This window comes from Lepisosteus oculatus, chromosome 9 (assembly GCF_040954835.1).
Source record: "Lepisosteus oculatus isolate fLepOcu1 chromosome 9, fLepOcu1.hap2, whole genome shotgun sequence".
Lineage (NCBI taxonomy): Eukaryota > Metazoa > Chordata > Actinopteri > Semionotiformes > Lepisosteidae > Lepisosteus > Lepisosteus oculatus.
Window position 1 is genome coordinate 32,211,020 of NC_090704.1, and position 17,201 is coordinate 32,228,220.

The window sequence follows — 17,201 nt, forward strand, 5'->3', positions numbered from 1 at the left end:
TTAAAATTAAATTATTTCATTTGGTTCTCCTATATTCTTATAGTTAGAAAACTTGAACTCAACAATTAGTTATAAAATAATTTTAACAAAATTAACAAATAGTTAGCCTTATTTCTGTTTTTCCTTTTGCAGCTTTTGAAGTAATTTAAAAATGGAATTGGAAATAACTTCTAGACTGAAACATTCATCTCTGTTCAGTGGTTATTAATGAAAATGAAAATTTGAAAGCCCTGCTGCTCAAAAAGTGGTTTAGCTCAGGTATTCTTACTTATTTTTGTTTTGAACTTTTTCTAACCATTTTACGTGGATTTTTAAATGAGGAGGAGGTCAAACATTATCTCACTCACTTCCGCCAACCTAAAGTACATATAAATATCGTGCTTTTTGCTTGCTTATGGCTTTAATTTTCATATTACCAGAGACAGGTGCTGTTCTTTTGTCTCATATTATCTTCTACCTGGTTAAAGAGGACCACATGCTAACCACAAAGCAATGTGTCCTGAACCTAATATTTATTTAACCAAATATTAAGACGCACTGCTTGTTTTCCCCTTTACTTGAACCCATTTACAAGTTATCCCTTTTTAGAAAATTTAGACCACCTACACTAGTTCTATACCTTTAATACCAGTTCTATCAGAAGCTCTTCCTCTCTATGCTTACACTCTCGGATCACTTCTCCAGAGCATTGCACTCTGGACTTTGCACAAATTCATTCCTGTACTTCAAATCAGTCTTTGAAATCAGCCCTCAGACAACCATCCCTTCTGACCCACTATTCTTCAACAAATCAACAGTAGCGACTGTCTCTACCAGTTAGTTCCTACATTACTTCCCTGAAGTGCTAACAAGGCCCGTTTCAGCAGTAAATGTTTTCTGGATGTTTTTCTTTTTGGTTCTCCACCCTTCAGTGCTTGACAAGAAATCCTAAAAGCCATTCATAACACATTGTCAAGTATCAAACTATATCTACCAGATTCAAATCGTTTACATTGCAGCTCTTGTAAACTGTTGCTCAGTAATGCAGTTGTAGTATTCTCATAATTTTTTTTTCAAATACCTTCTTTCATATTCTTCTAAAAAAATTAAGTAATTCAGATCTTATAACGTCTCTGCAAACAGGTCTTGTCAGCTTCCCCTACTGAAAACCCCCAGTAGTTTATTTGAAGGTTGTTTCAATGCACTTTAAATATTAATCTAATGTGCCTGGAGCTGCGATTAGACTATACCAATGTCTTAGATTTGAAATTTGATCCAATTGCTTCCCTTGCCTGCCTTATTATGATTCACTGTGAGAGTGGGCTTGGGATGGACAGAGGACAGCTTGGTTTCATAGTGCTAAGCACTTTTGCCTTGCATGCAGGGTGCTTTTTGAAAAGAAACAAAATCTGGTTGGTTCTAAAGGTTCAATTTTGTTAAATGTGCTTTGCAATACTTATATAGTTCCTTGCTAAGTCTGAAATTATGAATTCATATTTCAGATTAAACTTTAGTTTAGACTTAGTTGACGGAGAGTTAATATCCTGTATGGCATCACTGTGATGTGAGTGGGTAAGAGTGTTTCTGAAAGAAATACAATCCTGATAATAGGCTCTGATAATTTTTTTGATGTAATTCACATTTTTATGGTGCTGAGGCCTTTGGTTTGAGACTCCTGGTACTGTTCCATCTTGGTCCCTGATAAGTGGTTGAAAACTCTAAAGGAACCCAATCCCAACATTTCACTATCAGCATTAAACGGTTCTCATAGACATTTGTTCTCACAGCCAGGAGGATGTAAATAATAATGAGTTAACCTTAGTTTAAATAAAGTTTCAAATGTAAGATTTTAATGATGTTTTATTCTGTATTAATTTCTTTGTAATTTATTTTATGTTTTACATAGCATCTGGAGATAATACATAATGAAAGGTTGTATACACTATTACAGTATATATTGAAGTATGCATTTTTATTGTTTCTCTGGCAAAATATTGCATAAAATAATATTCATAAACTTAGAAAGTTATTGCAGAAATATACAAATACACAATGCTTCAGATACTACAATGTACAGTGACTTACAATACAGTGAGTATCATAGATATAGAACTCTACCAAGCAACTCAGGCACAGAAGAATAAAGGAACCTGTTTCTTATCCAAGACAGATCCTAAATTACTCTCTAAACCAGTTGCTGAACAAATGTGACATGCCCAGTAGTGGTGTACAGATTGCAAATCATAGGGCATCCTTAGGTGCAGTCCTTAAGTGCATTAGCTGAAACAGGTCAGACATGGATTAGAAGCCCCTTGTTAGGCTGGAGTAGCTTTGCTGTAGGGAAAGCTCTGCACCCTTCTATCCTGTAAACTCTTATGTCCACTAAGTGTGCAGAAAGGTGTTTCCAGCCCTCTTGTCTGAAGGATCATTAATCTATGCTAAATCCAGCATTTCCTTTTTTTCTTAAAAAAATAAAATCCTTCACAATGTGGCCAAACAATCCTAAAAGTGTGCTGTTCCTGAGGCCTCAACCTATCATTCCTTCAAACATCATGTGTTACATTTTATGTTCTCCTCCTGATCTGTGTTGGGGAGCTGCTGTGTGCTCCAGGTTGGTCCCCGCCTACTGTATATGTAGACTACTTAGAAACCCTATAAATGGATGGAATTATCATTCCTTATTGAACTACATGTTACTGTATGTAGAATACTTGTGGGCTAGAAGCTTGTTGGAAGCAATATATCTTGTACTGTACACCTAGGATACTGTCATATCCGATTCTGTGCAATTCCTCTAATAAAGCCTAGAAAAGCATGTGCCCATTCACTGGTCTCTGAGCTCAGATGACACTCTGCCATAATTGCCATAAATATTTCAATCATTAGCAGCATGAAGGTGCGAAATGTCCTGCTGGAATATTGTCAGGATCGGCTCACTGAAGGAGCAGTAAGTGAGGTTCAAAGACTCGATCAACATTGACAGTGTAGTCAGGTTGTCACTAGTCACTTCTTGTGAGCTGGAGTTTCTGATGCAGTCGAACAAGCAGAGAAAATGAGATGGAGAGAGAGTATGTGTCAATCCTATCAGTGTGTTGCTACTGGCATTCTCCCAGAATGTGGACTATCATCATCATAAATTGACTGTTTCGGGAGGAACGTCTTATCAGGGTAGGAATTACTGGTTGTGAGTAACCTACAGTAGATATCATATGACCAAGATTGACTCTTGGATTGACCAAGAGCAAGAAGGCATTATCCCACACTGGGCATATTGGTTCCTTTCTTCGTTTTCTTTATTGGTTTTCATGAGATCTCGCATTCAATGGGGTAAAATTGCCTCATCAATTTAAAGAGATGACCTACTGCTACTGCTCACAACAGTATGTACTTCACAGTTCATCAATTAATCAAAGTGGTGTAAAAATTATGAAATTAATATCTAAAATCTGTATACATTATTTTTACATCCATATAGTGTGTGCATACATAAACTGAGTTTCTATGGATACTTAATATGCAATAAAATGCCGTTTAATTTTTAAATAATACATTATCCATACTGTATTGGTATTATGTTGTTTGCGTAAATAAAAAACACTTTTATTACTGTATGGAAAGTGATTTATGTTGATGCATCCTTCTTAAAATAATCATATTCAGTCACGAACAATTCCCTATATTAAATATCAGTTATATTGATTAAATATCATACTAGTGCTGTTATACAGAAAACACAATTCAGGGCCCTCCAGGGCCCTCACATATTACATTTCCATAGTGTTTCCATATAATATAGTGGTAATATAGACGAGCGTATGCACACAATTTGATCCAAGAGTTACCTAAAATTAAATGAAAAACACTAAACACCTTATTCCATTAAATATCAATTAAAAGTTTAGGAATTATAATCCCTTTATGTTTATTTTAATTGTATTTATTTAATGCTACACTATATTTATAGACAGCTGTAAAAGGTACTTTAAGTGAAAAAGCCCTATAAATCTCCTGCTCAATCGAAGAACAGAGGTGTTCAAAGGGAAATATGACATACTGATGGTTGTAATTCATCACTTTACATGGAAGGATAAATATTTTAATGGAGAGAGACACATGTACTGTAGGATTGATACTATAATTAGATCATGCTTTTTTAACTAAATATAAAAGAGAAAGTAGTAGGATCCTGAAAAATAAATAATGCAGGATATTGCCTTTAGTTGTAGCCTGTCTTATATCACTCACATCTGCTTGAGAAGCTTCAATTTAAGGTACTCAATCTCATCATGGTAGGGAAAAAAAGTGTTTTTGCAAGCAGCTGAGACACCAGACAAAGCCACTTGGAGGCCACCTTCTTCTAAAACACAGACTGACCTCTTGAACTCAGTGAACACTTTAATTTTAACATCCTGGTAGCCACTCTATGCAAACACTGGTTCCTGATTGTCATTGTCTGTGGTCAGAATCACAAATATATTCATATCAACAGAGAAATAAGAGGAGTTCACAATGGCTGGACTGATAATATCCATTGCAGAAGCATTGTGTTTCTTTTTTTCTCTTTTCAGTATGGAACAAACCTTTACTTGATCACTGCAATACAGACTTCACACTTGGAGTTTATAAGAGGATGGACAAAAAAAACACCTTTTGCAGCAAACTCCCTTTCTAAATCCTCACAATTGTGAGGGGGTGAGGGGTTGGGCAGTTTAGCCAGCCCAGATAAGCAGTGTTAGAGCACAGCCCTCTCGGGACCTTACAGTATATCCCTAGAAATCACTGAGCGAATGAGCCTCTGCTCTCATTCGCAGGAAGAGAACTGATCAGGTGACTGATTAAAAAGCAGAAACGGTTTCCTGTGTCAGTGAATTTCTGTTGTCTGAAGAGCAGAGGGTAGAACCTGTCTGTGCACCCTTCAGTAGAAGGACTGACTGAAGACTAAGGTGTTGAGATTTTGGAAGCTTTTGAGGGAGACAGAATATTGGAATTGCTTATTTGAGGTTTAACTGCTTAGCCATGTTAATTAGGGACTTTGAGAAAACATTTAGGCTGCAGCTCAGAAAGGATCACTTTATCAGCCATATACAATTTCTTGTATTAGGAATTCATCTTTTCACATACAGTACCTCAGCTTGTTCTCCATGAGACACAGACAGGAAGAGAAGCTTGGGGTCAGAGCACAGGGTCAGCCATTGTATAGCACCCCTGGAGTTAAGGGCCTTGCTCATGGTCCCAACAGAGTAGGATTCCTCTGCCAGCCACAGGATTAGAACTGGCAACCTTCAGGCCACAGGCACAGATCCTTAGCCACAGTGCCACCAAGCTATGGTGTTTGGTTGTGGTTTTTTGTATTCCCTACATTATAAATAAAAGGCACTAGAGTGTTTACAGCTGTGTGTTAGGTGTGTCTGCTCGCCTGGACCTGCCTATTTTAACGACCCTGTTATTGTAGCGGAGCTAGTGTGGTGACGTCAGCGCCCTCACTGCACATAGCAGGGTCCTCAGCTGCCTGGGCTGGGGAGGTCTCCTTCAGCTCATGCGGTTGGTGCCCTGTTGTATTACACCAGAGACCCGGGTTCGTGCCCCAGGTGTGTGGGATGGAATGGGTGGCGGGGGGCATGACACCCTGTGGAACTGCAATGATCACATTATGAAGCACACAGGGGATCGTCACAGGTGGCATTCCCTTAGTTAGGAGAGCCTTGTGAAGTACTTTATACAGTACATATTTGTCTTTCACAAATAGCAGCAGCCAAACTACTAAATATATTTTTTAACCATACCACTCCCTCATAAAAGGAGAAATCAATTAATTAAATTGAAATTGAAAATAAAGTTTTCAACAAACAAGCTAAAAAATATATATATATTTTTATATAAACTCATTTTTTAAAATAACTGTCTAAATGAGTCAAAGAGTCCATTTGAAGAATACATTAAAGAATCTCTCTAAATGATCCACTGCGTTATACTGCATATCTTGACGGAAACAAAAGCGACTGCAATTAAAAATAAGGTAAACAAAATTTTATACAAAAAAATATGTTTTTTTCCTTTCTGTCAGGTACGCTGTTGCTGTTACGCCTGGGAGGGTCAAAGCTTCCAATCCTCGGGCACCATGGAAACGAATTGCACTCAGAGGAGGAGCTGGACACCGCCCGGTGTCACCCAGCTCCAGCATGGAAGGCTTTTTCAGATCCCTGTTACCATTTAATGAGCCAATGACTGGTGTTTTGTTCCAGTCCAGCCTGTTCTAGTCAGTAACTATCCCTTATTATTCCGATCCTGCCAGTCCCGATTCTGAATCCGGAACAGTGGCAGTTGTGTAGACCCAGTCTGTTTTCCAGCAGCCCTTACTGCTCAGTTTTCTCAGTCAGCCCTTTGTTAATCTCTGTGCCCAGCCAGCCCTTCTGTCCTTTAAACTGTGTCTCGCAAATGGATTCCTTTATTCCTCAGCCAGCGAGCTTTTCTATACCAAGCCATGGCATAACAGTTGCAGGAAAGGCATCACAGAAGCTTTCATCTCAGTCTTACACAAATAATCTAACCCAGCCAGCAGGGTACGCAAGTTTCATTTAGCACTTCCTGGTAATAGTAATTCAATAACCCTTTCTCACATTTTGTTTTTGAAGCACTATGCTAGAAAAGTACATTTACATATACTGTACAGTACTGGACACACAGAGCCATGATATGACAAAATGTTCTGGAATGCAGCTTAGTTCAGTTCTCAAAGCTCATTCCACATGAATAAACATGTTGAAAAATTTAAAAAATGTTATGAAAAAATAAAATAAAAATGTTATAAAACGGGTACATATATAATTGTCATGTATTTCTTTTTTTCCATAAAAAGTTTCAGTATCTCTCATTTTTATGTATATGTGCTGCAAACAGGAATACCTAGATCTTTAACAAAAGGAAAGAAAAGTCACATTTAGTCACACTGAACCTTTACACAGTTCTCATTCTCCCCTGGTATATCTTCAACATATTGTAGGCTGCTTTAAATGGAGTTTATAATGGAAGTTCAGGAGGGACGACAACAACAAAGCTCAATCGTACTTAGCTGTCAGTAATTAGCAATCGCTCCCAACATCCTTCCTCTACCAAACGCTATAAATACCTACGTGATCCCCATCTCTGCATGCCACCTCCACCCCTTCTCCACCTCTGCAGCTACCCCTTGGTCACCCTGCATGGGGTTCCTGACCTCCCTGTCCTATGGCCAGGAGGTCAGCCCTCAGCCAAGTGGGTTAAGCCAATATTCACTCCATAATACTTTCATCACGCTTTAGTCTTGGGTGTTTTCATTCCTAGTGAATCAAAATTAAAAGATGTGTGCACAAACTGAATTAGGTAAATTAAGGTAAGTACCAACTTTTCAAATTTATTGGGGGGTGTTCATCTTAAAATGCACATTAATAAAGCATTTCTTGCTACCATCCTCACACCTTAGTAATTTCACAGAATCCTCCTGTTTTTTTTACTAGAACATATCACACATTTTCCATGTTATTATGCATATTATTATGCAAACTTCATGCTGAAAGATTGCTCATACTGTACCTTTTAAGTATTTCTAATGTATAATAAAAAAAAACATAGATACCTTTGTAAAAACATTATTAAGCCCATACTGTACCTTTTGCTTCTTAATTTTGGCCTCATTAAAGATGAGTCTGAGCCAGCTTTATGAATGAAGTGATGACCACTTTTGCTGAAATGTCTGGCCTTTCTTAGGTTTTGCTGTGTTGCTCTAATCACCATTAAGCTAACTCGCAGATCGCTTTCTGTTAATATTTGAAGTGAAATTAAGTGCAGACACTGGAATTTGTCAATTTTAACGACTGTTTTTTTCCAGAATTCTGATTTCTGAAAGATATATCTCCTTGGCAGTGGCTGTTCTGCACAGACGATCAAATATCGGTTGCTTATCATTCACTGATAAGTTATTACAGTAAATTATCATAATTAGTATCATAAGATCATAAAATTATCATAACAAACTGGCAGTCATCCTATGGAAATCTCCCAAATATATACAAAGTACAAATGCATTCATTCCTGTTTTAACAAAGATATAATCAAAAATTAAAAAAAATATTGGGGGTTCTTGAGTACACACAGCACCAATGGAGCTGGTGTCTATGGGAAAATTAATTAATTAATAAAGTTAAGAATAAAAAGGGTAAAAAAAGAAGCAATGACTAGATAAAAGTGTTAATCACAGAGGAAGGCCTGACCTATCAGAGGACTGCTGTGGCCTGTAGTGAGCACATCAATATACCCTGCATGGGTCCCTCATTACAGAAACTCACTCAGGTATCTCCACACTACTTTCTCCTGCTAGCCATCAGGGTATAGGAGGACATAGGGTGGGCGGTTCAAGCAAAGGAAGGCAGTTACTCACTAGGGACGCGGTTGATGGCTCTCAGGGGCCGCAGGACTCTGACGGTACGCACAGCTGAAAAACTGACATTCTGCAGGTTGAGAGAGTACTCCAGCATCCTGAGGGAAGAGCAGAGAGAGTTAGCAATGCACTGGGATAAAACACCATGAGCTGTGAACTTTACTGGCCCTGTCTGTTCTGCCGACGCCAAATTGTCATCTGAAGAAGACAATGAGTGGTGTATGTTTTTCCCCAGCAGATATTTGGTTGCTTTATTCTCTTTTCTCAATATACAGTATTCTCAATATATTAGGATGAAAAAAATAATACATAGAAAACAAGATGTATACAGTACCTATTACCAAAATATGAAAGAAATTCATCCTGGAGATATTTTTTTTTACAGTTGAACAATACAGTATTTGTTGCTATTGAGATTAATCAGTGAGAGTTTTCACTTATTCAAGGGACTAGCATATTGATATTCTGCAACAACATTAAAAAGTGAACATTTTAACAGAAGAAAAGCTGAAAGTGAATTTAAGTCCTTTAGTTAAAACATGAAATCATTAGGTTATTTAAGTTACTACGTATCTACTTAATGCCTAAATAAGAGTAGTAACCTCATTGTGCTGTTTTGCTCTTTGCTGTTGCCTTCAGTTTTAAACTTTATTCTCAATCCTGTAATCAGATATTCTTTTAGGATCTGCATACAATTTAGAACACATTTTGACTTGATATTCTTTTTCACACTCCCTTCTTTTGACATTAACCACTGCTTCATGCCATATTTAGAATATCTTTAGTATTTGGTACAAAAACATCAATGTAACCATTCGATAATCATCTACTGACAATGTTTTTGTGACAGCTGAACAGTGTTTAATAGATTTAATAAACCCAAGTCTTACTGTTTTCATTCATGCAATCAATTTACACAATTCTGTCATGTCATAAAATGTACTTCTGATTTAATACTGACATGTTACGCAGTTGCATAGGTTTGATATTACTTCATCATCTTTTCACTGCACTTTCCAGCTAATATTAAATCTATTTAATGCATATTAAAAACTACATGGCAGCAATATTTAACTTAAAATTGCAACTGTTAAGCTGCAGAATAAACTGAAGTAAAGCAACCCAAAATCTCAAGATCTACTTTATTGACTAATGTTTGTTCTTGACTGTTAACAAACATCCTTTCTTGTGTGTCTACTTCACAATATTAATGGTTCTGTAATTTGTTTTTACTTGTTCTTCAAAGTCCAATTTTTAGTCAGAGAAAATACTTTTAAAGTGATTTTCCAATGGATTAAAAATGAAAGAATAAATGTTTGAGTCAAACCTATCTCCAATAAATCAGTTCAACCTGAGTGATTCCATTATATACAAAAGGATATACAAGAACAAGAGAAATGAGAGGAGATCATTAGGCCTATCTTGTGATTTTTACTGTTTTGTAGCTCAGTTAACCTAAAATGTTATCCAGCCTTTTCTGAAAGTAATTCCAACATCCACCTGGCTGGGAAGCTGTTTGCAAATACACCTTCATTAAAACTTTCAGTGTAAAGGAGAGTTTTATATTCTGCATCCTAAATTAATTGCATTTTGATTTCCAGATGTGACCTCATGTCCTTATTCTGTGTCCAAGTATGAAATATTTTTCTGGGGTTAACATTTTTTTTGTACAACTCAGGATCTTACTGTATGTATTTGAATCAAACCACCTCATAATATCCATTGTCCTATACCGCAGAAAATTCACTCAATGAAGTACTCTCCAGTATGTTGATTCTGAAGAAGTCCATTTGATTGACTTTGTGGATTGACTTTGTCATTGCCTTTTAGGTATTTGAATACTGTACATGAGCTCCTTGTAGCTTTGTCTGATAAATAAAAAAATATTCAGCTTTAGCTTGTTAATGTAGGACCAACTTTAAGTACAGGGATGTGTCTGGTCAGTTAATAAATAATGGGAAATTCTCTTTCATTCTCTTTCCCCTGCAAATAATGAACCATTGGAAATAAATGACAAGTTGAATCTCAGTAATAAGTTGTTGAAATGCTGTCTTAAAATTTGTTAATGTAGGTTTATGATATGTTTGGATGCATATGTTGTCAGGTTGTGTGATTATTTAACTTGTGTTTACCTTGATTTGTGCTGTCCACATTCTTCTGTTAAGTAAATCCCATCTCAGAGTTTTCTGAGGTGTAGAAGTATAATGGCTCACATTCAGTATTTGAGTCATGGAATTAACACCTCTATTATTGCCATTATACATAGTCTTACTGTACATGTAAACATGTAACAACATGAATGCGTTAAATCAAATAAGAAACTTCCTTTGTGTCCATCTTTGGCCCCCCTGATAAGATAGTGGGTGCATATATCTGGGACTATTTAAAATATTCAGTTCAGTTTATTGTCCTATGCACAAGTGCAATGAAATGCTTATTTGCATGTATGCACCAATACAAAGACATTAAGGAAACACCAACAACATTAACACAGAACAGCGGCAACAACAAGTTAAATAACGTACATCTTAGAAAAAAAGCATAGGTGTTTTTGTTTTAATGCATCAAATATGTGCATTAATTAACATTTATGGATGGTAAGAATGCTTCAATGTAAGTATTTACTGTCATACCTCCAAGTACTGTAACTAACATTTCAATGCTTGTCATGTGCTCCCTAAAAGAACGGAAGTGGTTGCACAGTACTGATGAGACAGAGTCTATAACACTATGGCAAATGTGCTAGTAGACCACTGTGGGAGACTTAAATGAATTTGAGTCAGCACATTTCCAGCCATAAGGAGACCTTTTCTGGTCATGGAATGGTGTGTATTCATTTCCTTGTCTCTAAGGGTTTTTGCATTGTAAAATGAGATTGAGACTCATTTAATTAAAACTGATTAGAGCATTTGAAAATATGTTTAATATGACAGGATCTCAAACTCACAGACTGTGTGTCATCTATCGTCTACCCAGTTCCACAATCAGGCTGTCACAATATTTAGCAAAACTCATTTAATCAGGGTTGCGGATGGTTGATCAAGCAAGTGCAGCAAGTGTTGAACTTCATTATTCTGTTTTAATGTAATTTTCTCCTACTACTTTAAGAATCATGGAAACCATATTTACAGCAATGTTTTGGAGTGGAAAATTGTGGCTGTGAAGGTATGTTGACCTGCAAGTAACTAGAACATTTGATTTGAAAATGCTAGTCTTTGGAAATGTTAATTATCCCTGCAAAAAGAAACTACTGACTACTTTCTCACCCTAAGAAAAACCGACAATGAACACTACCAATTCCAAAATAAGTGGACTGTTGATTTTCTTTTCTTTGAGTACAAATAGACACATGTATTGCAGATCACACACTTCATCTGCAAAGGGAAAGTTGTTATATTAAAAGACTACTATATTAAATTACATTATACAACTGATGATATACAACTTTGATATATTGACTGATGGTGAATATATCAAAGAATGTCTTACTAAAGTAACAGTGAGACTGCATGTCCAGATAGAAACAATATTTTCATAAATGTCTACAAACACAGAAGCAGAGTTGTTCTTGAGCTCTTTAACAATCTTGATGAGTACCTAATCAAGAAAAGCACATCTCTCTGTGCATATTCAATTGCAATTGATAAGAGTACTGATTTAGTTGACAGAGCACAGCTTGCGATATTTGCAAGAGATGTTGATGAAAGTTTTACAATAACTGAGGAACTGCTCAACTTCTCAACAATGTGCAGTAGTCACAATGGACAATGACATTTTTCTTTGTCTCCCAGAAGCACTGGAGCAACACAGTCTGCTGTGGCATTTGTCAGCAACCTTAACTACTGATACTGTATGTCTTCAGCAATGATTGGTCAAAAAACAGATTGGTAACAGCAGTACCAAGAAAAATGGATGTGAAAAACACAGACCAATTGATAGTGCAGCACTGCATCAATCAAAACAACCACTTAGCAGAAAACTCTTCCAAAAGTCAATGTAACTGCACCACTAGTACTGTGACTGTGTGTTAAACAGGGATCATACTGTATAATGCCAGAGGCTGATCTCTTCAAACAATGGTTGATCCATCTTTATACTATCCTCTGCATTTTTTGATTGGAAAATTGTAATACAGAAGAATATCTTTGAGCATCTATCCATTTTTAACTGGTTTATCCAATACAGAGTTGTATCGGAGCTGTAGCCTACCCCAGCAAGCAACAGGCACAAAGAAAGGTTACAGCCTGAATGGGATGCCAGACACAGACACAACCATGCGCCAGGACCAGTTTTCCCAGAAGTCAAATAACCTACAAGTTAGTTTTTGGACTTTAGGAGGAAACCTGAGCACCAACAGAAAAGCCACACAAACATGGGGATAACATACAAACTCCATACAGACAGCATGCCAGGTCCAGAACTGAACACAGAGCCCAGACACAGTGAGGCAGCAATGCTAACCACTGTGCCACTGTGCGGTCCATCATGGAGCATGATAGAGTAAATTAAACCTAAAGAAGAACATTGGGATTTTTCTTAACTATTCTAAAGCAAAATGTCACTCTGACCACTCTAAGTGTAAATTCTACTGTCTATTCTTCAATCACAGTGGAAAATCAAAATTCCTGTTCATCCTTAATACATGGAGTGTTTTCTATGCCATAATAATTTCATGTCATGGGAAATCAATATGTAATCAGATCCATCTTCAGTGTAGGGGGTCATGGCTATATCATTAGCTAACTTTGAAACAGATTCAGTGGATGATTGAGTCCAGATTTGAACTGGATAGGATCTCCTCAGTTTTCTGCACAACAGGTGGTCTAGGTACAGTGTTGGAATTGGATATACTGTATGTCTAGAGTTTATTGTAGAGCTAGAACTGTACAGATGAGCAAAAGCTAAATGGGGTAATTTAGCTTGCTCACTTAAAAATCTTTTAAGAAGAATGTACAGCTTTTGCTCTTCAAATAATCTCTGCTTTCCAAGAATGAGCAAATAAAAGACTATTTCAGACTGTCAGCGTACTTAAAAGTTTAAAAAAAATATACAAAAAAATTGCTGAAAATAATGTGTATACTATATATGTCAAGTCCTCTTTGGAGATAAATACAAATAAAAGCAATATCTCTGTAATGTCTCGATAAACAGGAGACCATTGTGTGTGTTTATTACACATTGTGATCACATGTAAGTGTCACAATAATTTAAGATATATTCATAATTAAAGTTGTCTTATCCTTTTTTAATATATCCAGACTATTTAATGATAAAATAGTGTAACCATGAAAAGGGGTTGTTTTGTGCAATTTTCTTCCTGGCAAAATTGCTCCAGTTTTGACTCGTGGGGATCATTGATAGACTGCAATCTTTAGTCTTGCCATAAATATTGCATTCAATTCAGGATCTTGATTGGGCCACTCAAGGACATTCACCATCTGCTCGTTAGACCACTTCAGTTTGACTTTGGCCTTGTACTTGGGATTATTGTCTTGCTTAATAGCGAATTTTAGACTCAACTGGGATTAATAGGGGACTCAAGTACTTCTGGTAGTAATCCTTTTACATTGTGCAACAGACAAGGTACACAGTGTTTTTATTATTCACAAAAAAGTTTTAAAATAAAATAAACTAAAATAAACTACAGTAGCTTGTATGTGAGCTCCTAACTGGCTTTATATCCTCCCCACAAAAGGGGCAGCTATCCTGCTACTGGTATGTTTAAGTTGTCTTCTTTTGTCATTTGAAAAACCATTGTTTCAAGTAAAACAAAAAAAGAATGACTCACTTACAGTTGTTTTTAGCAAGGTTCATTGCCCTGTACACTTTCCTCTTTGTTTTTCAGTAGTTCAAAGTCTTCCTCCAGGTTCAGATCTTTCTTTAGTTCAATTCCGTCCTCCAGTCTCAGACTGGTGCAAATCCAATAGAAATCTATAGCATCCCAAATGTGACAGGCTTTTCTCAGCAAGCGCTCGGTAGTCAATTTATATAGGCTGGAAGAGGGCAAACAGCTGATGGCATTTTGAGTGCTGGCATTCACTTGTGGCCATCTACAGTAGGTATGGGCAAAAGAGACAGTGATTTGAATCATGCTTCAACGAAAGTACCATCCTTCCAGGGCAAAGCCCTGTGCTGCATCAACAACCCTCAGTTCTGGTAAACCTCCCTACTGATGAGAAGCAGCAAATAACCTTAAGCTCCCACCACCAAGCTTAACAGAAATAACACTTGTAATTTATACAATTTTGTGTTTTCACTGTGTATTAGAGGGTAGCTTCAATTTAATCATTGTGCCCTCGCACTAACACTCACTCGGCCATAAGTTAACAGCAATGTTTTTATTTTTAATGGATACATTCAGAATATGCAGTTCCATCTAATTTGGTCCTCAATTCCCTGTTTTCCCACAGGTATGACCCACAGATCATCAAGGTTCAAGAAACTTCCCAGTTACTCTATCGCTGGCATACTGTAAGTGACATACTGTACGCTAAAGTTTTTTATCTCTTTGATTTTAATTTATCTTATGTCAAAGATGCAACAATTGTTATGGTATGTAATTAATACAGCTGTCTGTACAAGGAGTTATTTCCTTGCACTCTAATTATTATTATTTTATTTAAATGCAATGATGAATGCCATCATGGGAGCCAACTCAGCTATATTTTACATCAAATAGGAAAGTTAATGTACATGTTAATCATGAAAAGTACTTACACTTAAATAAAGATTTAGTACTAAACGCATAGGCCTCAATGGCATTTGCTGGCATTGGTAACATGAAGGACTTTACTTCATGTTGAAAAAAAATATAGGTAATAACATAAATTGGCAGGCAACATCAATTTGAATTATTCCTATTTGTACTTGTTAATGTGATGTTTGAGCATGTAGCTACAGTGTGAAGTCTTGATATACCAAAGGAATCCCTGCTACTCATTTCCTGAAGTACAGTACATGGACTTTTCCTTCACTGCTTATGTGCACCAATGACGAAATTGGTGTTCTTGGTTCATTAGCCTCTTCACTAATGAAAACGAGATGCTCACTGACAGCAAATAATCTCTAATGTTGGCCAGATAACTTCAAGCTTGAGAATCCCATCAGAGAAGGCTCTTTATCTTCCCTGCCTTTATATTGAAGTGGTTGAATTTTTCCCATCACAATTGGAAGTTGGTGTCTTGCCCTATGCTCCTTAGTTTGTTTGGGTTTTTCCTCAAAGTTATTTGTTAAGGGCACTAAAAGTTTGCTCTCTTCTGCACACAGGTGCATTCAAGTTTTCAATAACCCCATGCTTCAATATTCTTGCAATGCAAACAAAAGGAAAAAAAATTATATGTACTATCCTTTTCCCTTATGAGTCATTCTAACTGCAAATTCCTGTACCAAACTGAGAATTTAAAAAATAAAAGTAAAAAGAAAAACTTATTTGGCCGTCATGGGTTTAGGTGGCAAACATATTCACAAACGTAACCTCTTTAGGTCTCACATGTTCATAACTAAGTCAGGCTAAAGAAATGCACCTCAACGGTTAAATTAGTCTGGCAGGCACGGTGTTGAAAATTCACTTCAGCCTTGTTCCGGTTTAGTGTTTCTGAAATCTGTTGAGAAGGGTTTGTCAGGACTGATTGAGTCTGATGGGAGCCAGATGTGGCTGGAACCATGGAAAACAGTAGTGAAATCAGCAAAGAGAAAAAAAAAACCGAGGGAAAGCACAAGGCAATGTGGGTTCCAGTCACGAGAGGAGCTGTGAAAGGTGGGGGTAGGGGGAAAGGGGAAGGCCCAGCTTTCAGCAGAGCTGCGTGAGGAGACTCCACAGAGGCCCTGGCCGAGCCTGCCAGCAATGCGCTCAGCTCACGCCACACCATTCAGGGCACCAGCAGAAACATGCAAGCTTAGAGTTTCCTCATGGACAAGCACGGGGCCTGGAGCAACTTCTTCATTATTGTCTTAGAATTCTCATTCCAAGCTCCAGTCAATCAATGTGAAGCACCTCGGTTGTTGGTAAAATACACCAGCCACGCCGACGGCAGCTCTAAAGCGGTCTTCACATAAAAGAAGGGGGCGTGGGTACAGATTGATGCTGTACAATGTGGAAACTATTCCGAGAAGAAAAGTTATGAAACACTAAAGACATGTTTTGTTGAAATTCTGAGGCTGATTAGCAAAGGGTTTGCCAATACTTTCCTTACAGAGAGCAAGTAACTGACTGTTTTCCCCTTAGATTGGATATCAACAACATATAAAAATGTTCATGTAGTGTATTCTTTACTTCGAAAGAGAAGCCTTTTTCCAGACAGATGATTCCAGACTTAGCTACTAAACTACCAAACAAGCAGGATGAACCAAATGGCCTCTTGTTAGCTTTCTTGTGCACCTATGATTTACTGTATTATTCTTACGTTCTTATGATTTTATGTAAAAACATCTCTTTTTTTAATTTACCTGAGCAGGAATTTCAGCACTGAGTTTAGTGGTGTAGTACATTCTGAACAATTTATACTGTATGTCTATTCAGTTACAAACAAATCCAAATTAAAAATAATTTATTCAAAGCTTCCATCCACATTGACAAATCTACACTAAGTATACATCAAATAAGATAATAAATTATAAATGTAACATTTCTTATGTAAATTGTGTAATTATTTATTTTACCCACAATCATGTTCTAAATATTTTTTAGCTTACAGTATGTGTTTTAAATGACCAGTAGTACAATTCTCAGGATATGCTGTATGAACACAAACAACTTATTTTTGTTCGTTTGTTCATTCTGATTTTCATTAACGACTACACTACTTTCCAT

The 17,201-nt window shown here is 36.8% G+C and overlaps 1 protein-coding gene across 11 annotated transcripts in view; it reads right to left on the reverse strand.

Annotated features, from left to right (window-relative positions):
• Positions 1-17,201, reverse strand: part of cacna1g (calcium channel, voltage-dependent, T type, alpha 1G subunit) — a 345,750-nt gene that overhangs the window by 164,846 nt on the left and 163,703 nt on the right. For all 11 annotated transcript variants that reach the window (XM_015356347.2, XM_015356344.2, XM_015356346.2 and 8 more), the window contains exon 5: positions 8,393-8,490. In XM_015356347.2, coding sequence (XP_015211833.1) covers positions 8,393-8,490 — 98 coding nt within the window. The remainder of the gene's footprint in view (positions 1-8,392; positions 8,491-17,201) is intronic.